The sequence below is a fragment of the Microcebus murinus genome, chromosome 4, assembly GCF_040939455.1.
Source record: "Microcebus murinus isolate Inina chromosome 4, M.murinus_Inina_mat1.0, whole genome shotgun sequence".
Lineage (NCBI taxonomy): Eukaryota > Metazoa > Chordata > Mammalia > Primates > Cheirogaleidae > Microcebus > Microcebus murinus.
The window spans coordinates 101,132,979-101,156,688 of NC_134107.1; the positions used below are offsets into that span (position 1 = coordinate 101,132,979).

The 23,710-nt window shown below is 39.1% G+C and overlaps 1 protein-coding gene across 3 annotated transcripts in view; it reads left to right on the top strand.

Annotated features, from left to right (window-relative positions):
• JHY (junctional cadherin complex regulator) overlaps window positions 1-9,689 on the top strand; it is a 74,367-nt gene extending 64,678 nt beyond the window's left edge. For all 3 annotated transcript variants that reach the window (XM_076002598.1, XM_076002600.1, XM_076002599.1), the window contains exons 7-9: window positions 6,243-6,323; window positions 7,096-7,224; window positions 9,217-9,689. In XM_076002598.1, the coding sequence (XP_075858713.1) occupies window positions 6,243-6,323; window positions 7,096-7,224; window positions 9,217-9,414 (408 nt within the window). In that variant the 3' untranslated portion in view covers window positions 9,415-9,689. The remainder of the gene's footprint in view (window positions 1-6,242; window positions 6,324-7,095; window positions 7,225-9,216) is intronic.
• The last annotated feature ends 14,021 nt before the right edge of the window (window positions 9,690-23,710 follow it).

Consider the following 23,710-nt stretch of genomic DNA (forward strand, 5'->3'; position numbering starts at 1 on the left):
GTGGAGCCCTTAGAGAAAAGAAAACCGGTAGCCTCAAGGAGAAGCTGGCCTAGAACAGGCCTCAGGTGACATTAAAGAGAAGAAAAGGAGGAAGGCTCAAGGCTGAGCTATGACCTCAGCCCACTTCTGCAGCTCCCGCCTGGGAGCCCCTCTGTGAACCCCAGGCGTTCTGCTCACTCCCAATCCTGGAGTCCTTAACGCAGCTCCTTCATGGACCCCCTCGTCCCCAACCAAGGGCTCTCTGAACTCCTCTTCTAACTCCACTCCCTTGCATCGTCCCTTCTGCTGGGTCCCTAAGCCCTGCCCAAGCCGTGGGAACTGCTACTAGCAGCTTGGAGCTGGGAGAATCCCTGGTTCCGCTGTAAGGAAGGAGGAACATGTGTCTTGAATCCAGGTAACTTCTTTTTTCTATCAAAGCATCATCATATGGTAGCTAGGCTTTAAGATACTATTAGACTTTTTTCAAGTATTTCAAAAATCAAATAGATGTTGTAAACTAGACTAGGAAACTGGACATCACACATACTATTGTTTTATAGGGACCTGTATTCAGAGCTTTGGAACCAACTCATTCTCATGGTGAAGACAGCCTGTTCACGCTGGAGTTTATAGATTGCCAGGGCCTAAAAAATAGCTCAAACACACTACCTCAGAAGGGAACCTTCTGGGTCAGGGTTCTTGCCAACTATGGATTGTTGTTGAAAAAGCAGGCTTTTAACTCAATACTCTGTCAGCAGAGATTAGTGGAAGTCATGGACTCAGTCATTCCTGGGTTCTCATCTCACCTCTGTCACCTGGTATCTCTGTGACTTGGGCAAGTTCTTAGTAATTCGCCTGAGCCCCTGTTTCCTCATAGGCACAGTTATAATTATTCTTGCTTTTTGTAGATTTTGTGTGATATCAAATGAAATAATGTATTAAAATCCTCTGGGAGGCTGAGGCAGGCGGATCGCTCAAGGTCAGGAGTTCAAAACCAGCCTGAGCAAGAGTGAGACCCCCGTCTCTTCTGAAAATAGAAAAAAATTAACTAAAAATATATAGAAAAAATTAGTTGGGCATGGTGGCGCATGCCTGTAGTCCCAGCTACTCAGGAGGCTGAGGCAGAAGGATCACTTGAGCCCAGGAGTTTGAGGTTGCTGTGAGCTAGGCTGACGCCATGGCACTCTGGCCAGGGCAACAGAGTGAGACTCTGTCTCCAAAAAAAAAAAAAAAGGAAATCTTAGCTTAGTCCCTAGCAAAGAATACACATCAACTAAATGTGTTTCCTTTTCCTTCTTCTTTCTTTTAATAATTTGAATGTATGTTTTACTGAGGAAAGTTCTCCAGCAACGGTGTTCATCCCCAGAAATCTAAGAGCATGGGCAGGTAGGGAAGAGGAAGGAGAATTTCAGTTACTGCATCCCCAACCCTCTTCCCAGCTGGGAAGACCCCTCCCCTTCCTGCCCTCCATCGGAAATGTCACAATCCACACGTATCCATTTTCCACTCCAACACCTTCAGCCCACATCTGACCAACACACAGAAGCACTCTTTGTCCTTTAAGCTATTCCAGAGGCTAAAATGAGTCATTTGTATAGGACAGCAGGTAGCCGGGGCCCCAGACAGAGGGGATCATTATCCAGGTCGTGCCCATTTGCTGGTCACATCAAATCTTGTGGTTTCCAAGGGAATCGCCCTGAATCACATCAGAAATTTGAGGATTTGTAAAGATAATAGGCCCAAGCACCCTTCCTCTTCTCCTGGCAGTTCTGTTGTGACCCATTTGTGAATACCAGGCATTGTCCTTACCGTTAAACCCAGACGTCAGACAGTGAGAGATTAACATAGTGCAAGGGATGACAAAAATATAAAAACATCTGTTGCAACCCACCGCAAAATAACTGCTTAAGGAGCTCTCTGACAGCTGACTGTGTTGAGCTGAAGTAATTAACTCATGTGTTTGTTGTCACAGACAATCTGGGCATTGCCGCTTGACTGCTTCTAAGAAGAGGTTTATTTGGATTAAGTTTAGCAACTGCAGAGCAAATTTCCTTCACTTGCTGTTCCCCTAGTATTGAAGGCATTGTTTCTCCTCCCGTTTTTTCAGTAAGTTTCTCACACTTACACCTCTGAGGAATTTTCTGGAGAATAGCTCCACAGTGTCCCCCACAGCAGGGTACAGCATTTCAGAGCCGGGGCCGGTCCTCAGAGGACAGTCAATGTCATTTCCAAGTTAGGCACACTGTGTCCCAACTTTATGATAAGAAATCCTTCTGGCCTGAGAAGAATTGTCACTGATTACTGATAGAAACCTTCCATCGGCAAAGCCCTGGGCCATCGCCTGCCAAAGCGACCAACTGTGAACACCGGAGCCAGGGGCGGGTCTGGTCTTAACAAGCCTCAAAGTAGCGCCAAGGTCTGTCCACATCAGCTCGTGTGTGTGATGCAAAGACCAGCAGCGAGTCCCATCGGGGATGGGTGGAGAGCACGTCTGTACTTTCCAATTTGTCCTCCTATGTTTGCAGACTTAACAAGACTATCATTGTTGATTTACTTTTTTTTTTTTTTTCTTTTGGCATTGTGCTACTGTGACCTTTTAGTTTTTGTAACGGCCAAAGAGAAGTAAGTCAAAGTAAATTCTGGGGATTATTTTCCTACAAAAGACTTCTGAAGAGACAGAAAGTAGATTAGTGGTTGCCTAGGGCTGGGGGTGGAGGGGGAAAGGGAGCGACTGCTAATGGGTACAGAGTTTCTTTTTAGGGTGATGAAAATGTCCTAAAATTGGATTGTGGTGATGTTGCCACAATTTAGTGGATATAAGCAAAACCAGTGAATTGTACAGCTTCAAGCAGGTGAATTTTATGGTATGTGAGTCGCATCTCAATAAAGCTGCGAGGAAGACTTCTGATGGAGAGAGATCAAACGGAACTGCAGCGCTGAGAACACATCAAGATTACTTGCGCCAAACTGAAGTAAATCCAGGATTTTTCATTGCCAGTCACCCAGAACAAACTCCGTTAGGAGCCATCACTATCCCTTGAGAAAGGTCCCTTTGCCGTAAGCGCTTCATCCTATAAAGGGATCAACAGCACTTGCGGTTGGCCCCTCTGGGCCACACTCTGTCCCTTCATGTCGCCGTGTGATGCTAGACCCTCAGCTCTGTGTTTCTGTGATCGCCAAGACGCCAAGACGTCTTTTGGAGGCGACAGTGAGAGCCCTGGCCGGAGGGCAGTGGGCGATTATTCATGCCTCACAATGTGTCTTTTGTGAGTCAGCGGCATGATTAAAAGTTAAGCCGCTTCAGACTAAGGATGTGATTTGTGGGCACTGATCATTTCTTTCTCATCATCTTTGGACAAATTGGATTTATGGCTTGGATATGAGCAGGGGCTTTTTTTTCCTTCCTTTTCATTATTGGTTTTCTTTGGCAAATAGTAATTCAGTGATTACACTACAATGATACAGATGGCATGCATGAAAGAAAGAACAAATTTGCAATTGGAAAGTGTAAGTCATCTGAGTTCATTCACCTATCAAAAATTAGTAAAGGTTTTAAAATGTGATAATACCCAGTGTAATCAAGGTTTGGACAAAAAGAGCAATCCTGTTGCTCCATTGCTAATGCAAGTGTTAATTGATGGCCTTAAAGATGTTCATTTTGTCTCAATAATTCTAATGCTATTAACTTATCTCAAAGAAATAATCAGAGTAGCCCACAAACAATGCTTACCCTAGGTGATCTCAAATGTTCAACATTTAGAGGATTAGCTACACAATCCAGCTATAACTAGACAATAGAATGTTATGCACAAAACCCACATTTTTGAAAAACATTTAGTGACAAGGAAATACAGTGTAATGCTAAAGTGCTTAGTGGAAAAAATAATTTGTAGCATATGGACAATTTTGCAAAAGTATGAACAGATAAAATGAACGGCAAGCAGCTATAGTCTTGCTGGGTAATGACTTCTCTTTTCTTAAAGGGGATTTGTGATCTTGAAATGCCCTTCAGTGAACAATATGTCTTCCATATACTTTAATGTTATTAATTTTTTAATGATTTTAGTCCAAAGACTTCCTTAAGAAAAAATCTCTCACATTTTAGAATTAGATGCACTGAAAGAGTTTTAGCCATAACTGTTCACATTCTAATGGAGAAAATTCTATTAGAATAGAACTTCTAATCCTTGCAATGCAGCAGTGTTGCCTCTATAGCACATTATATTGGCCCTTATGAATGACAACACTGAAGCACTAAGATGTTAGAAACATTGGCTTCAGCTGCAAGTGACAGAATTACCATTTGCAGCAATTTCCAAAATATTAGTTCATTCTTCTTACATGCAATTAATGGTCAATGGTTGCTGGCACTGGTGGTTCCACAGCTCAAAACATCACAACTTTACCTCTGAGGAAGACACAATTAAAAAAAAAAAATCAGAGCCAGTATTTTTTCCTGGCTACAAAATTGCTGCTGTAGCTGCAGCTTCGGCTCTAGGAATCACATCCACATCTGAGGCAAGAAAAAAGGGAAGGAAGAGGCAAGGGCCTGTGCCAGCCTGAATAAAAGCTTTTTATGTATCTACAATAGCATTCAAATATTTGGCATTCAAATATCTATAGTGGGAGGTGACAGTGGAGAAGCTAATTGGGATGACTCTGGGTAGTCAGTAGACCATTATGAGTAGGACGTGTTTTGTAATGGTTGATACAATGTATATACACAGCTTCATTTTTCAGATTGGGGAGTTACATGCAGTAATTATATCTAATATGATGAAATGTCCTATTTTAAGTCCTGGATTATCTCTGCTCAATCTATCTTCGAAAAGGACAAATTAGGCCAGGCACAGTAGCTCACACCTGTAATCCCAGCAGTTTGGGAGGCTGAAGTGGGAGAATCGCTTGAGCCCAGGAGTTCAAGATCATCCTGGGCAACATAGTGAGACCCCATCTTTACACACAAAAAATGGTAAAAAAAAATAAAATAAAATAAAATAAGCCAGGTGTGGAGGCATGCACCTGCTCCAGGAGGCTAACTGCTCAGGAGGCTGAGATGGGAGGACCATTTGAGCCCAGGAGTTTGAGGTTACAGAGAATGCCACTGCATTCTCTAGCCTGGGCAACAGAGCAAGACCCTGTCTCAAAAAAGAAATAAAAGGAAAAATTAGATGTATATCTTAGGACTTAATTAACAGGAGCTTCCAAAATTCATAAAAATCCTGTGCCTTGTCATGAACATACAGACAGGTAGTATCATCCATAGTTAGTACATAACAGCTGCCTCTTCAATATGGCTAGTTCTCCTCCATTTTATATGTAAGCTTAGATACACTAAGATAATTCTGCCATCTGAACCATCTCTCTTGTATTGTCTTTCCTATCCTTCCCAGAAAGGAAACCAAATTAACTAACAAACTGGAAGAAAAAAGGATTTGGTTTCCCCACAAGGCAAAGTTGCAAGTCTAAACTTCAGTTTTGACTTTGAAAGCAGCAGTTTGGGGACTGTCTTAAGCTCTCCCATGCCAAATGTATGCCCTTCAAGACATCCAAAATCACACTGACTGAACAAAATGTGTTTCTTAGTGGGGTCTTGCCAAGACTCTTAGATACTCTCTTTTGAGTATTATAAATGGATTATACTTGTTTTTCCTTTAAAATCATCTCCCCCCCCAATCAATCAATAGATAGCAAAATTTTAAAGCTACCTTCGTTTCTCTTACGTGGCATCTCTAATGGGCAATGCTATGACATAGTTGGACAAGGGACTCTCTTCCTGAAGCACTGGGCTTCTCTGATGCGTTCAGGTTGCTTCTTCCAGGAAAGTCATTTGGCTCAGCGAGCTGTCCAGCAGCAGTGGCAAAAGTGGTGATACGTATGTTATGTGAAAAATCTTAATAACAAAACAGCACATCACTAGCTTGAACATTTTTATTTATAATTTTCAAAATTTCAATTTTCTTTATTGCAGAAGTGGAAAAGTCAAAACGTGTTAGCTAACCAGCTACAAATCACCAAAAAGATTATCATCGATAACTACCGTTAAAATGGAAGAGTTGTCAGGAAATGCATTCCCATTCCCCAGCAGTGCGCCGCAGGCTTCCATTCTTCACTTTCCTTCTTACCTTACGTGCCTGTGACAATCTGGGGGAGACACACGCGTCCTTAAAAGAAACTGTTTCATACAACTGTATTAACTCCCCTTAAAAAAAGAAAAAAAAAAAAAAAAAAAAAAGAAACTGTTTCTCTGGTTGTATTTTTAGAGTTCCAAGCTGAAAGGGTATCAGAAGAGAGACGTGAAGCTTGGTGGCCTCGGACCTGACTTTGAGTCCATCAGAGACAAAGTGAGTGAAATGTACCTCTAGTGTTTCCAGGCCCATCTGTTAATATTTTAGCAAACGGTATAAGGAATTCAGCTCTAATTCAGATGCCTCACTCTGAATAGAGACTCTTTTGAAATAGCATTGGTACTAGAGACCCGCACCCTCCTTTTACCATAAAATAAAAATGCTCAGCCCATGTTGTTATGTGTATCCGACTTTGAGTCAGTTTCGAAGGCCTGCACAGAAAAGCGGGACACGTGGCCATGAAAAGAGATGTGTATGTTATGTGGTTGTTGGTCTTTCCCGATAGAGTTATCTTGATAATTTTGAAGAGTGGCTACAAAGAAGACACTTAGGGTAAGAGTTTTTCAGCCCCTGAAAAGTGCATCCACTTTATTCTCTTTCCTCTAGTGAAAGGAGATCTTCATTTAATGTGTTTTAACTGCAGTTGCACTCAAGGCATAAAAAGAGAGTATAGTTCAAAGTTGGAGGCAAAAATGAAAATAAATTGGGTAAATGCAACAAAGAAGGGGCTGAATGTGATTTAGCCACTGTTAAGGGACCACTGGGCGTGCGACTGCAGTGATGTTCCTCCTGGCAGAGAGACTGTTTTGAAGAGGAACATTAACTTAACCATTTCACTGCTGTCACCTTACGAGAGGTAATTCTATTTCCACTGTGCTGCTGATACAATACGCCCCGCCCAGCTCACGAAAACCAGTGTGACTTTAAATAGAGAGCAGAGAGGACTAGCATGAGCTGTCATTCATCATAACTTTGTTGCTCTGAACAGATGCAAAAATTAATGCAGCAAAAGGAATACGCAAGACAAGTTAAGGAGTACAACATGAAGACACTATCTGTTCTGTCAAAACCACAAACAGCAAAAATTGAAAATAAATCTTCCGTCCCCCGGCAGAAGGTAAGAAATTCACACCAAGGCATTTATATTTTCGATCAGAATTAAAATGAAATTTCATTACCTCTTAACTTAAAAAAGAATCCCCCACGTTTTGGGAGCACAGGTGTTTTAGCTACTGCCATTCCTGCAGCGACCATCACCCATAGATATGGACGCAACGGTGACACACACACAATGCTGTGAGGCTGGCCTTTTTTTATTCCCCCAAAGTTTATTATCTCCACATCTTTTCTTCCAAGTATAGTATTTTAAGTTTGTCACACATAACAATGTAATAAGGGAGTTTCTGAGAAGAAACTAGCAATCCCAATTAACTATCAATTTCATTCTGTATCATTAAATAAATTTTGTAAGAAAAGGACTGTTGGCGAGGCACGGTGGCTCACGCCTGTAATCCTAGCACTCTGGGAAGCCGAGGTGGGTGGATAGCTCGAGGTCAGGAGTTCGAAACCAGCCTGAGCAAGAGCGAGACCCCGTCTCTACTAAAACTAGAAAGAAATTAATTGACCAACTAAAAATATATATAGAAAAAATTATCCAGGCATGGTGGTGCATGCCTGTAGTCCTAGCTACTCGGGAGGCTGAGGCAGGAGGATTGCTTGAGCCCAGGAGTTTGAGGTTGCTGTGAGGGAGGCTGAGGCCATGGCACTCACTCTAGCCTGGGCAACAAAGGGAGACTCTGTCTCAAAAAAAGAAAAGAAAAGTACTGTTTTCTTTGCTGTTCATAGGTCAAAGAAAGAGCCTTCCTTGTTTCTTTCAAGTTCATTAACCTACACTTTTCCATAGGAATCATAATATAGGTCCCTCTAGTGAAGAAGAATGATTTCATGAAATACAGAATGTTCTCCTTCTCAGATGGCATCCAACCATCAGTAAAGATGTGAATGAAGGATGTACTATGGAGACACAGGGCTTTGCAATGCAACTCTCTGCCTCAATTGATCTGTCCAATCCCAGTAAGGATATGGGACCCTTTGCATGAGGAACAAGTGATCCTTTGGTACCTCTAGGAATTTGTACTTTGTGTTCTCTTTCACAGACCATCATTTTTCTATTTATTGCCTTTCTTCCTCATACCTTGACGACCTCAATCCACTTGATTGAGTTTCCATGGTGCCACTTTTTCTTTTCTCTCTGACCCATTATTTTTTCATGAAGAGCTTCAAGGCAACAAATCTATAATTTGAAATTCCTAAAGAATTCACCTACATACACTGAAAAGTCTAGATTTTCTTTCTGTTTTAGATGTTTTCCCCCTTACAGGACCTAAAGTATACTATCCATTCCCATTTCAGCTATCAATAAACTCTTATTAAAATACAAAACTGATATAAAGGCAAATTTAGAAATCGTATTTAGTAATCTCATTATTATTATAATGCCTTTCAGAACTGCCATCACTGAAAGAAAAAAAAAAGACTGTGCTCTTTCAGCATGTAGGTTTCTATCGATATAATAATTTCAGCCTCTAATACTGTCCAGAGCTTAGGAGCAAGAATAGTTGGTGTAATAATTGGGGCTCAATTTATATCAACTGCAGTGATGTCGTTGGCCTCACGCTATGACAAGTCCTCTTTGGATAGAAAGGTCTGTTAATATCTCCATAAATAGATGTTTGGCTTTGATAAAAAAAAACTGCCAGAAACTAGATTAAACGTACAAACAATCTATTTCCAAAGACTTGAAAGAAACTCAGTTTTATGAAGAAAACATCCAAAGGACACAACTGTAGGCATGTGTCCTTCAACTCTTTCCCCACCCCACCCCTGCCATAACACATTATTTTGTGGCTAAATTATTTTGTTTAAACTGTGCATTATATTGCATTATTTGCATTTTCCACTGATCTCCATTTTCACCCATGTTTTAGTAAGTTATTGTAGCAATAGTCTCCATTTGTATTATAAATAGACATTTCCTAATTCTAGATGTAATTTAAGGAATCTAGGCTCACTTGTCATTTGAAATAATATGTCATCTTTATGCTTTTAGGCTTTGGAATATGCTAAGACCATTCCAAAACCCAAACCATCAAATCTCACTGATCGAGCATCAAAGGAAAAAAAAAATCCAACTTATGCTGGAAAAGAAGAAGGCTTACCTGACATCTCACTGCTGGAAATACTGCAGAGCAGACACGAAAGGGAAAAACAGGCTGTGGCTGCCTTCAAAGTCCTTCACATTGTATAGACAACCTTAGGTAGGAGACCAAAAGCACTCCAGGAATGGACATGAAGAAAAGAAACCCCATCCAACCTGTCTGCATTGGGAGTGGTGACCTGTCATTCCTATCGGTGTCATCTAACTGCAGCCCACGTTTGCTTTTTGCAGGATTTAAAATACGGGGCCCAATCAGATTTTAGTGCCATATTTTACTTTCTGGGAAGAAAAAAATTTTCAATTATTTATTTTCAAATCAATTAGAATTTGGGCTTGAATAAGAACTAGAGAATAAAGCCTTTGGTTTTATATTGGATCTTTTGATTTCTTAAACTATCTTTATCCTCCCTTAGCATAATGAAAATCTTGAAATTACCCAGAAATGAATTTATCTACTTGTGTTTCCCTCTTACCTTCTTAATAAGGAAAAAAAAAAGTATGAACACTTCAGTTTCTCCTAAAATGAACTCATTTGGACTAATCAGTAAATTTCGAGACAACACTTCAAAAAATTACTAAAATCTCTAAGTTTAGCAAAGGGTTTCCATATAAAATTGAATAAAATGAAGGTACATCTGACGAACCTACTCAGATAGAATAAATCCCAATGTTGTCCTAATAGACCATCAAGACATTAATTAGAAATCCTCCAATAAGTCCAGAAATGCCCAACTTAGGCAACTTTGAGATACATTCTTTATCAAAGCTACTTACTCCAAGTATATAAATTTGTGCATCTTGACATCACAAATATTTTTAAATGTTGTAAAATGTGTGTTTTCACACCCCCCAAAAAATAATATTAGATAAGACAGTAGCCAGGCACTGTGGCTCATGCCTGTAATCCCAACAACTTGAGAGTCTTTGGCAGAAAGATTGCTTAAGGCCAGGAGTTTGAGACCAGCCTGGGCAACACATCAAGACCTTGTCTCTACAAAAAAATTTAAAAATTAGCAGAGAATGGTGGGGCATGCCTGTAGTCCCAGCTAGTTGGAAGGCTGAGATAGGAGGATCCCTTCAGCCCAAGAATTCAAGGTTACAGTGAGCTATGATGATGCCACTGCACTCTAGCCTGGGCAACAGAGTGAGACCCTGGCTCAAAACAAAAATTAATAATAGTAATACTAATAAGACAAAAACATTCTATGGTTTACTACTGATTGTGACTATTAATAAATATTGTTTAATATTTTTATCTTTTGAAACATAAAAATTCCCTGTCTTAAAATAATGATTGGAGGATTTAATTTTTACTTCCTTCTTTATATTAGATGGGCATTGCATTCTTAGATGAGCCTATCTAGAAAAGGCTATTTTTAACACCAATTTGGGACAAATTTGTTTATCTATACATGTTGCATAAGGATTAGCTTTGGAGATTGACTCCTGTGTTCTATATATTTTACATATACCATGGTGTCGTATAAAAGCTGCATATACGTAACTTTCTCTTAAAACTGGAAGCAGTTAGAATTGGGAGTCTGGAAAGATAAGTGTCTGAAGATAAATAGAAAACTGGCAAATATGTTTCACTGGTATTTGAAATATATATATGAGGCATTAGTTAAAAAAAAATCACAGGTCACATTGCTCCTAAAATATATTTGTAAAAGAAGAGGCTCCTTCTGACACATGCTGAAGACATTTCTAGAAACATGAGATAGAATGAATAACCTTCATTAATTTTTTCCTAAATGGGCTTAAATTTAAACTTAAATGCACATAGAGACATTTCTCATATTTTCATATTAAAGGAACAGGGTAAACTTTTTAAATATTCCATTTCTATGAGAGTACCTTTTTTTTTTTTTTTTTTTTTGAGACCGAGTCTCGCTTTGTTGCCCAGGCTAGAGTGAGTGCCGTGGCATCAGCCTAGCTCACAGCAACCTCAAATGCCTGGGCTCAAGCGATCCTCCTGCCTCAGCCTCCCGAGTAGCTGGGACTACAGGCATGTGCCACCATGCCCGGCTAATTTTTTCTATATATATTAGTTGACCAATTAATTTCTTTCTATTTATAGTAGAGACGGGGTCTCGCTCTTGCTCAGGCTGGTCTCGAACTCCTGACCTTGAGCAATCCGCCCACCTCGGCCTCCCAGAGTGCTAGGATTACAGGTGTGAGCCTCTGCACCCGGCCTTATTAGAATATCTTAAAAGAATTTAGAGCTTGGAAAGAGTTTATCTTGTTCCACTGCCAATTTTTCAGAAGAGGAAATGGAGGTCAAGAAAGGATAAGTGACTGTGAAGTCCATCAGCCCTACTGAAGAGTAACGGGAGAGTAGCCGGGTCTGAATCAATCCCTGGCCTTCAACATCAAGAATAGACTGAGTATTTGTCTGTGGAAGGAGGTTGTTCTTGTTTCTTTCTGTGGGCAAGGAGCATGAAGTTGCTATGAGTTTCAAGTTTGGAACTTAATTTCCATCAAGTTCACCTTTTATAAATATGCATTACTATGTACCTAACAATTTTTTAACATGTACAATCTGGCAACTTTTTGACTACATTGCTAAAGTTGTAGTAGCAACTACGAACTTAGATGTTGACCAATAAAAAAGGCACTATTCTTTTTTCCAGAACATTTCAAAAACTTTGCAACTGTTTTTCTATTAATATTAGCCTGAGCATTATTAAATCCTTCAAACACGTTCCCACATACTGTCAAGAGCCCACACTTAGCTGAAGCAGGCTAGGTGAAGGGTTAAGTGAAAGTCCTTACCATCCAGGACATAAGAATCTAGAACCTCAGAATGCTTTATATAGTGCTAAGTGGCATCTAAAATGACTTTGACTAAAGAAATAAAATGTATTTGCTGAAAGTTTGTGGTTCAAATCAAAGAACGGACCAAAATGGCCATTCATTTGACCCCACGTCACCTCACAATAGTAAGATAGAGCAGAATGTCACTAACCTACCATGATACTAAGATGGGGTGGGTGGTGGGTGGTGGGGAAGAAACAGTGAATGGCAAACACTTTTTTGCTTCTTTAGAGTAAATTATACTATGACAACAATATTGATCTTTTATGGGCCCAAGTTGATCAGTGATCAATTTTATAGTATTTCTGTTTCAAATACCCAAGAAGTAAAAACAATCTGCCTATTAGAAAACAAGGAACTTCAAATTTGAATGATGTAATGATGGAGGGCTTGCATTTGACCAGATGTTATATACATGCCATTGAAAGACATAGTACCTACACTGCCTGATCTCTGTGAGCTGGTGCAAATAAAGGACCTTTAAACCATGTATTGTTTCTTATTACAGCCTCTTTTTTATTGTGTTTGTCCATCTTGAGTTTCCAACAAGAGCATCCTCTTAAATGGAGCTTTTTTACAAGTAGCTGAATTTAATGACAGCTGTCTTCATGATATTGTTTTGTATAGTAGAGAGTCTCTTGGGAGGTATCCAGAAACCAAGTCAAGAAAAGACAATATTGAGAAACAAAATAAAAGGTAAGCCTAGCAAAGGCACTGATGCCTAATGGTTCCAATCGGGGCCTTATTATTGGTTAATGAATCATTGTCAAAACATCACAGCAAGCATGAACGTGCACAGTCTAGTCTATAGTGAGAAAATGACTCTTCATCCCAACAGTTATTAACTGGGAGTTGTTTGAAAACACGTCCAGTAATTATAACAACACAGGAGCTAATTGAGAACTTTGAGTTGATAGCAAATGGCTTACAATAGCAGACTAGATCAACTCAGGGGGATTCTTTTTTAATTACTTATTGAAAAATAGCAGAAAATGAATTGAAGTTTAGCTAATTCCCTGCCAAGATGTTCTTCAAAACATATATATTACCATCCTATTAGAAGTAACATTTAAAAACATAAAGTTCTTAAGGAAAAATCAGAGTTGCTGTCCTGAATATGCCTTTTTTTTTTTTTTAAGATTACGTTTTCCTCTTAGAGAAATAATAAGACTTGAATAATACAAATTTCACCCGGCTGTCAAGTATTCATAGGATAACTACAGGACTTCTCTTCCCTAATGCTACCCACGTTTTCATAATTTCTGTTCCCAATGGGTAAAAACAGAGAGACAGAAAGATACAGAAACACTCCACTTGCCTCTTTAGTTGTTTTCTCAGTAAGGAAAGGATTTAAAATGGCAACACCAAGTGAGATTTGTTAATGACTGTGGATTTCGCTTATCCATAGTATTAGCTCTCCCTGTAACAATGATTTCAAGAATTTGTCTATGTTGGCAGATAAAATAATATCTCTATACTAAAGGCAAAATAAAGGCAAGAGATGTATTATAATAAAAATTATATTTAGATTTTTATTCAACTTTTAAAAACACACTGAAGTAGGATCTCAGAGTAGCTGAAAATCTGATACTCAAACCTGCCCCCCACCACACTGCCTTCTAGACTAGTCCAGTATTTGTTCCCACTCTCCCTGTAGCCTCGTTAAGCAAAACCACACATCTTTCTCACAAAGAGACTGATAAAACATAAAATGTTCCAATTTCCTAAGCAAATTTACCTGGCCAGTAAAAAGCAAAAGGTTTTAGATGGCAGACTTTTCATTTATTTATGCATGCATGCATTCATTCATTAATTCATTCATTCATTCATCTCATTCCCTAAATTACTCCCCAGTTCAAAATATTCCCATTTTTCATGTATGGTTACTTAATTTTGGCTCAGTAAAATAACTAGAAAGCTGAGACCTTTCCAAAATATTATAAAAACAACACAATTGCCGGATACAATAAGAGGCAAAATGAATAGATTTTTCAGCTCTCTCTAGCCCTCAACAGAGGGGCTCTTTGGAAAATATGAAGAGACTAAGAAAAAATTTGGTGAACAGGGTTTATCTCCCTTGCTGCCTCTCCACTGCCTTTTCATTTCTCCCTTGCAAACCTGGATAATGTAAGTAATTAATTTTCAATAAGCCGAATAAATGGTCTTCCGCTATTAAATAGCTCTAACAGGTTGAGAGGATTACAATGATGTGAGCATTCCAGGCAACTGTATTTAGTGAAATTTCTGATAAGATTTCAAAAAATACCCTTTACTGAATTAGCAGATTGTAGAGACCAGCGCGGATACTGGGGCTGCCAAACTGGCTTCTCAGGGTACCCTCTGTCACCAGGGTGTCGAGCTTTTGCAAGAGATGTTTAAGTAATAGGTATCCCTAGGGTGCCAATGTGCCACTAGGAGAAATAACTGTCAGAAATTTAAAAACCAGAAAGTCTGATCGGCCACCCTTTGGGAAGCTGTCAACACAGAGGTAGCAAGTTGAGAACATACAGAATAAAACCAATGAAGATCTCTACATTGTACTCTTTCCTCAATGGCAAATCACCTCACAAATTAATCTTACACTTTCTTTTTTTTTTTTTTTTTTTACCATCAAACAACTATGAAAATCACTGTCAGGAAGCCGGGTTGGCCCTGTCTCATATCATATCATGACCCTGTCACCTGGCAGTGACGTCTTTTCCCATTTTCCCTGCTTCCACACAATGGTGACACTTTGAAGCAGTGCTGATGAGGTCCCTAAATTTGTTGTCTCTACTTAAAATTGATAATCTCCTATGATACAAACCTCAAGCACCTATTTTTAATGAAACCTTCAGATGAATATCAAAGAACTATTTAACCATGTCTAATATTTTAATTAGATTATATTCTCAATTTAACCCATTAAACCTCCTTTGATGATCCCCATATTTAGTGTTTAGCCTCAGATGCACGAGGTAATGAATACTGGACCTTTTGATTTAATGAGAATTTCGGCTCTTCCAGCCTGCGCCTCTTTGTATACCTTTTATTTTGCTGGCCATAGAATTCAGTTAATTGAAGGAGTCTCTTACCGTCACACATTAAGGAGGATAAATTAGCATCCCTATTCTGATTGGAAAATGCAAGCAGACAGTTTTGCTTTGATCTGAGCAGTGAGCTGCAGAAGGCAGCCGCCCTCTGAAAATGAGCTGATGGCCCTTCTTCTCAGGGCAAAATGCAGACGTCCATGTGTCACAAAACGCTTAATGTCTTAATTGATCACCTCCCAATTCTCCCTGTCCTGTTTGCTTCATTCTCTTTAGAAGCTTGTATACTCGGTGTGTCTGTGTGTGTCTGTGTGGGTGTTTGCATCTCTGCCTCGCTTACCCTGTGTATCCTTCCTGTTTCTCTCCCCTCCTGTCGGTTAGGGACCTAGGTTTGAAATTAATCTGAGACCAAGGAATGCGAAACAACATAAATTTCCTCTCAGAAAATTGAAATTTCTGAGAATATCTTGTAGAACTATCCAGGACCTTCCACAGACAAAGATTCCAAGGGGCTTACTCTAACTTCCAATGCTCTCAATCTGGTAGACCCCAAGCCATTGGTACTGTATCACTTAATATGAGGTATATTGGGCCATTCTGTGCTTTGGCAAGGAAATGAGCCTTTTAATCTGTTCTAGTGATAATGCAATGCTGGACCTCAACAGTTCAGTTACATAAAAGAAATATCAGGATAAAAGATCAACACCTCTATCAATCAACTCTATCACTCAGTGTAAAAACCAAAATAAAATGACATTCAATTCAAATCCTAGGCCGGGTACAGTGGCTCACACCTGTAACCCTAGCACTCTGGGATGCCCAGGTGGGAAAATCGCCTGAGGTCAGGAGTTCGAGACCAGCCTGAGCAAGAAAGAGACCCTGTCTCTACAAAAAAATAGAAAAACTAGCCGGGCATGGTGGCGCACTCCTGTAGTGCCAGTTACGGGAAGCTGAGGCAAGAGTCTCGCTACTCCACTCTGGGGGGGGGGGGTGACAGAGTCTCAAAAAATTGTGACGCTTCTGGATCAATGTAATAGACTGAATGCACACACTCAGACACATGCACATCTACTTCACTCCCTTGATAAATCCCCGCTAACATCACAGTAAAAGGCTTTAAAAAGCCTAAACAATATAAGAACGGAGAGAACAGGAGGAGGGAAAATAGTAACAACATTTTGGAAACTGGAAAGCATACGAATGAGTTGTTTAAAAAAAACTTGTCAGACTCCAAAAACACTAAATTCTAAGCTAGCGAAGAAGAAAGCCAAGAATCCATCTGACCTGCAAAATGCTCGGGAATTGGTGGTGTCGGTGAGCTCTGGAAGTAGGAGTGAATGGAGACGAGGGGGCTAAATGAAGGGTGACTGGATGAAAGCCTGCAAAGTCATTCCCCTGTTTCCACGCAGCCGAGCGCAGCCCTCCACGGCCCAGTGTCTCTGGAGTGAGGGACAACCGGCTCTGTGGATGACACGCTATACTGAAAAAGAGTCCATAGTGAACATGTGTGTTGGAAATGCAGGGACCTCTGGTCTCCTTCTTCCACTTGGCTTCCAGAAAGTTGAAACTTCATCCCACAAGCAGGAATTTAGAAAATTCTCCTCTGGAGAATCTGACCAGCCTAAAAGAAAAGACCTAAAAGTCCTGATTTCAGAGGTTCTCCAACTAAAGAACCCAACCATGTTACCACAAAGGAAAGCTCACAGTAACAAGTCACACCCAGGGACTCATAGTTTCCTGTCAGCTCTTTAGTTTCTTACACTTAAATATAAACAGACAATCAAAGATTTATAAACATCTGAAGATATGACAAAGGATATCATTTTTAAAAGGAGGAGGACATAAAAATTAGAAAGAAATCTCGGGAATGAGAAGTTTGGCAGAACTTGCACTCTGGGAGGCCAAGGCAGGTGGATTGTTTGAGCTCAGGAGTTCAAGACCAGCCTAAGCAAGAGCAAGACCCTGTCTCTACTAAAAAAAAAAAAATAGAAAGAAATTAATTGGACAGCTAGAAATATATAGAAAAAATTAGCCGGGCATGGTGGCATGCCTGTAGTGCTAGCTTCTTGGGAGGCTGAGGCAGGAGGATCACTTGAGCCCAGGAGTTTGAGGTTGCCATGAGCTAGGCTGACGCTATGGCACTCTAGCCCAAGCAACCAAGTGAGACTCTGTCTCAGAAAAAAAGAAGTTTGGCAGAGAGATGAAAAACTCAAAAGTAAGATTAGATAATAACATTGAGGAATTTTCTGAGAAATCAGAGAAAAAAGGCAAAGAGATTAAAAAAAAATAGGAGAGAAAAGATAAAAATTTAAAGGATAAATCCAGGGGTAAAATTTCAAATAATAGGAGTTCTATAAAAAGCAAACATATTATAGAAAAATAGGGATAGAAATCATCAAAAAATTAACTCAACAAAATTCCCCATTGCCGAAAAAAGTGAGTTTTCAGACTGAAGTGCCTATTGGGTATCCAGAACAATGGGTGAACTAGACCTAAAACAAGGCACGTAATTATAAAATTTTAGTACACTGCCTACATAGATGAATAAATAAAACAGGATACACAAAGAATCAAGAAGTAGCTTTAGACTTCACCATAGCAACTGGAAGTTAAAAATCAGTGGAGTAATACATTCTAAATTATTCAAAAATTATTTTCAACGTAGACTTCTATGCTAATAAAGTATGAGACTAGAATAAAGATATTTTTAAACAAGGATGATCTCAAAACATTTAACCCTCATGCACCAATTCTCAAAAAACTTCACTAGACTGGGCTCCACCAAAATGAGAGGGTAAACCAAGAAAGAAGGTGTGGAAAACAAGAGTAAAATAAAATGAGAAGAATCCCTGGAATAATGGAGAAGAGAAACCCACTGACATAGAATCTAGAGTGGAACAGGTTGCAAGGCTCTCGCAGAGATTTGTTCAGGAAAACGAAATGTTAGGAGCATGTGAATATCGTAGGAGTGGGATATAGAGAAACGGTGAAAGAGTTTGGGATTAAATTAGTCATAAGTACATTTAAAATGTAAGAATAATCAAATAAGACATATTAATTTCAAGGAAAACAAGAAGTGTTGCACAAAAGAAAAGTAGTTGATCACCTGGCTTAGCTGAGAATTGCATATACATATCACAACCATGATCTAAACCAAATTGCCATATTGGGAAAAGCAATAGAGAAGGTGCATCTATGTGGTGGGACTATGGGAGGAAAAGTGAAATTTTCAACTTTTATACTGTGAAGTACTAGATAATTCCTAAAATAGAAATATCAAAAAGCAGCAATTCAGTCAAATGACTTAGAGACATGGAGATAAATGCCAAAATTGTCAGCCAAAAATGGAAAGTGCTACGATTACAGGCATGAGCCACCATGCTTGGCCAAACCCCTGATCTTTAAAATTAAAAAGAGGGAATTTAGGAATTGAAGAAAAAAAATATAGATGGAAAAAAGAGCAGGGCAAGTGTAAAGTATTAGTTTTTTGCTCTCAGCTTGTAAAGTATTCCCATTTGAAACTCAGGATAAGAAGCCACCCCTTTCCCATGGCTTTCCCCACCTTTTTTCCCCACCTTAAGTCAAATACCGAAGGAGGAATAAAGACTATTTGGCTATTCTTTAACTGTCTGCTAGATTACTAGCAAGTAACACTTAACTTCTCCATTATCTGTTACCATGGAGGCTAGGAAGAGAATGGATGTTAAAAATGTTCAACTTGAGGCCGGGCGCGGTGGCTCACGCCTGTAATCCTAGCACTCTGGGAGGCCGAGGCGGGCGGATTGCTCGAGGTCAGGAGTTCGAAACCAGCCTGAGCAAGAGCGAGACCCCGTCTCTACTTTAAATAGAAAGAAATTAATTGGCCAACTAGTACATATAGAAAAAATTAGCCAGGCATGGTGGCGCATGCCTTTAGTCTCAGCTACTCAGGAGGCTGGGGCAGCAGGATTGCTTGAGCCAGGAGATTGAGGTTGCTGTGAGCTAGGCTGATGCCATGACACTCACTCTAGCCTGGGCGACAAAGCAAGACTCTGTCTCAAAAAAAAAAAGTTCAACTTGTCCCCAAAGATTATATTAGTCAATATTTTTAAACAACTCTGTTACTTATTCTTGTCCTAAAGATATATTCATCAAGTGTTTCTTTTTTCAAGTTAAAAAATTCCCTTAAAAGGCAATTTGAATGGCACAGTAGCACGCCTATAATCCCAGCACATTGGGAGGCCTAGATTACTTGAGCCCAGGAGTTCAAAACCAGGCCAAGCAATATAGCAAGTCTCCCATCTCTACAAAAGATTTAGAAATTGGCTGTGCATGGTGGCGGGCATCTGTAGTCCTAGCTACTCAGAATTCGAGGTTGCAGTGAGCTATGATCATGCCACTGCACTTTAGCCTGGGCAACAGAGTGGGACACTGGCTCTAAAACAATGAACAAAAAATTTTAATAAAAAAAATTAAAAGTTTCAGAAGGAAGCTTAAATCATAGATTTCCCCTGGTAGATTCCATACTAGAGTCATAGTCAATTCTTTGTCACTTAAGAGGGTTTCCATGAATTTGAATTCTAATTTCCCTCCTTCCATAGCATTGTCTCTCTCACCAAATAGGATAACAGAAACCCTGGGACTGGATGAAGGTGGGGCTAGGTAAGGGATGGGGGAAGGAGTGGTCTAATGAAACATCTTCAATGAAGGCTCTGGATCCTATGTCATTCAGGGCTTACAAGTCCTCTCTTAGCCCAAAAAGACAATGATAGACAAAGAGAAAATATGATGAAGTTATTACAAAAACAAAATTCCTTTGAAAGAGACATAATAATCCCTTTGTAATGATGTGATGAGGCACAAGACTAATATCTTTTAGTTAACCGTGTTGTAACAGTTGTCATTCGATGAAGTTCAATCAAGGACTTTACCAGTGATATGTTCATTTCCATATTGTAATTCACTATCTTCCTCTAGCTCGTTTCATCCAAGATCTCACAGTAGGTACATTCATAGCTTTTATCTCACATCCCCTCACCATCCTTAACTGATTTATAGGGCACTCACCTCATTTTTCAGATGGCAAGTAAGAGAAATAATGTCACCACTCACAAAAGTAAGATTAGAATTTAAGCCTCTAAACCAAGACATCTCTGATGCTAAATCAGATGTGGCTCCCTAATGCCACAAAGAGAATAATAAGAGAAGGCTCGTGGTATTGTGAATAAAATCATGGAGGAAAGACTATTGGTGTACACACTGGGAATTCTGAGAAGGAAAGAGCAAATATAATGGGAAAAAAAATGTGTCATTGGGAGGAGGGGGCGTTACAACCAGAAAATACAATGGAGAGGAAACATGAGAACCATTTCGAATTTTCATCTCACTCCTAAATATTTATTGGAATTCTCTGATCTCTAGATGTATTTATTCTGTAACTCACCAAACTAATAGGCTGTATGACATTGGATAAGTCAGTCTCTCTCTCAGTTGACTCTTCTGTAACTAAAAGAAATTAGGTCAAACTTTTTAGATAAGGAAATGTAGAAATTTGAGATGGCTTAGAGATCATCCTTTTGGATATAAGAACATCTTCTAAAACAACCCAGCAAGTGGTTATTCAACCTTGGCTTGAGTGAAAACAGAGTTAGGAGATTTAGTGCCTTTAGGAGAGCCCATTCAAGTTGCAGATTGCTCTTAACGAGAAGTTTTTCCAAAAGTTCATCTAAGATTTTACTAGATGATTTCCAGCTACGATTTTTTTTAAAATGTGACATTCAAAATTGCTATGAAAATCTTCTCTATGTACTACAACGACAATAGCCCCACCATCACTCTTCTCACAGCATGAGTTACTTGTAAGGTATGAAAATTAAAATTGGCTTCTACTCAATTCTGCCACTATGGGACACTGACAAAACACTCACTATATCTGGGCCTTAATTTTTCTCCAACCTATAAAAAGAAGGGTTCAAATTTTGCCAAATGTCTCTTCTTGCACTGACAGTTTTTCCCTGCCTATATCTTTGTCCTTAACCTAGTGGAATATAACTTTGTTTTCACTTACTTTCTAGAGTGAGGGGCTGAGACTTCTTTAATAAAGAAATATCTTTTTCTTCTCTTTCTTGTTTCTCTTAATTCTTCTAATAGCTATGGATATATCTGTTTAAATTAGAATATATAAACTGAAACCTTAGTAAGATAACGATTTTGATAACTTGGAGTTTATAGTTCCTTACCTACCAAAAAAAAAAGATAGAATATGAGAGTATTCACAGTTAGAAAGACCCATACAAGATATCTAGCCCAACTTCTCCTTAATGCAGAAAACCATAATAAAGAATCCCTTATGTTTTGCCTTCCAGTCTCTGCTTAAACTTTTCTAGTGAAAAGATGCTCAGTGTTTTGTGGACTTAGCCTGTTTGATGTATAGCCCAGTACCTGACCTATAGGAGCCACTCGAATGCCATTCCAAAATCTGATTCCCTGGAATCACCCACTGGTTCTGGTTCTGATAGCTTTAGCATGGCAGAATAGATACACCCCTTGATAATGAATAGCCTCATAACCATTTAAACACAACTACTGGGCTAACTTCCTCCCCACTCCCCAAAGCTTTGCTCCCCCAAGTTAAAAGGCTCACACTCCTTTGTTTTTTCCACACCCTTTACTATGTAGGTTCCTGCATACTGAATGAATTTTAGCTTGTCAACACCCTCTTTAAAATGTGATGCCAAAAATACAACATAGATATATAAAATATTTCAATTTACTCATTATTTTGCATATATATTGAGCCCAATTCAGGAAGACTAGGGAGTCACTGCTTCAACTAAATATATTTATTGCACGATTCTCTTAGCACCAAAAAGCATTCTGTGCCTTCACATCTATAACTCTCTAATTATCATATACATCGATGGAAGCCAGTGCTGTCTCTTTCGAAGCCGTGTCATGGATTCCAATTAAGTATTTTTTTAGTGCCACCGTCAGCTAATATAGGGCCAGATGATGTATTGTCTATTTTTCATGTCCTTATATGAGCAAAAATATTATCAAGAGTCCCTCTCTGAGAATCTATGAAATAAAGTCCATCAGAAACAGAGCATTAAAAACAAATATGGAACAAAGTACTTATTATATTTGGGGTTAGATCTGGGATGACTTGCCCACCTTGACTATTTCGAGATGTTCTTGCTTCTTCTGACCTATGTTTGCTTTCCTTAATATATCATAATGAACATAGTTTGTCAGATTTTCACCACCAAGTGAAACTGAGTTGAAGCAAAAACCCAGGTTATTCAGACAAAATACCTTTCAGCCTATAGAAGCCTTGATCACTATTAAAGACCAAAACCAAAAATTGTTGTCATGTTACAAATTGAGACTAAATTCTATCTATCCTCTAACACCATCACTAACTCACTGTATAAAAATAAAAGTAAAGATTTAAAAAAAAAAGAAACTAGGAGAGTTTTGCTACCAGATTGTTTGCCACCAATTTCAAGAACTTTTTTGATGAGAAAATTGTCCCATAGTCCCATAGTCACTGTGCCTGGTGCCACAATTCTGAGCCTTCTCTTTCCATCTAATCCAACAAGAAATAGGGAGGACCAGGATAAGAGGGAATGAGCATCTACCAATGTTTAATGCTCATGAATCAAAGACCCAGCTATTCCCAGGGCTCCAGAACTCACCCCACCTTCAGTCAAAGCAGAGCTGTGCTTATGCCAACAGCTTTCCTATTTACCTGCTTTTTCAAGACAAAAAGGTCATGAAATGCACAGAATCTGCTTCTCTTAGACTTAGAATAAGCCCTGGCATCTTGTTGTGAAGGCAAGAGGAGAAAAACATAAATGCTTGATACTTTTGAGTTTGTGTTCACCATCTAATTTAAACACACACACACACACACACACACACGCACACATACACACTTTCCCACAAATACACAGTATTTCTACTCACTTTAAAGATTCTTCCCAAATCTAATTTAGTAATTGTTCTTCCTGGGATTAGAATTCCATTTTTCCCTTGGCTCCACAATCTTGTATAATAGAGTATCTACTTTCCCTTCCAGCTCACCAGGAACATTCTCATTCACAAATTACTTCTTTTTCTCTAACCAAGTCTTTTGTCTCATTAAAGCATTTGTCATAAACTTCTGCCTTAAACCAGTACTGCCATTATCTGAACAGGGAAGGAAGGGAGAAATCTGAGCCTAGATTTGCTTTTAATAACCACAATCTATACAATCTAAAGAAACTAGAGTGGTGTTCTTATAAAGTGATAGAGGCAAAATGCCAACCAATGCATTCTTACCAGAAAAAATTACATACTGCATAGGAAAAGAAGTGAACAAGGAGTCAGAAAATATATTTTTGTCCTTTGGCTGTTAGCTAGCCTTGATTTCATGGGTAAATCATTCAATCTTGCCAAGCCTTGATTTCCTCATCTATGAAAGGGAAAAATAATTCTTGTCATCTATGACTCACAGGATCATTGATAGATTATTACAAAGCACTTTGGAAAATCCACAAGGCTAGACAATGCCCATGTTT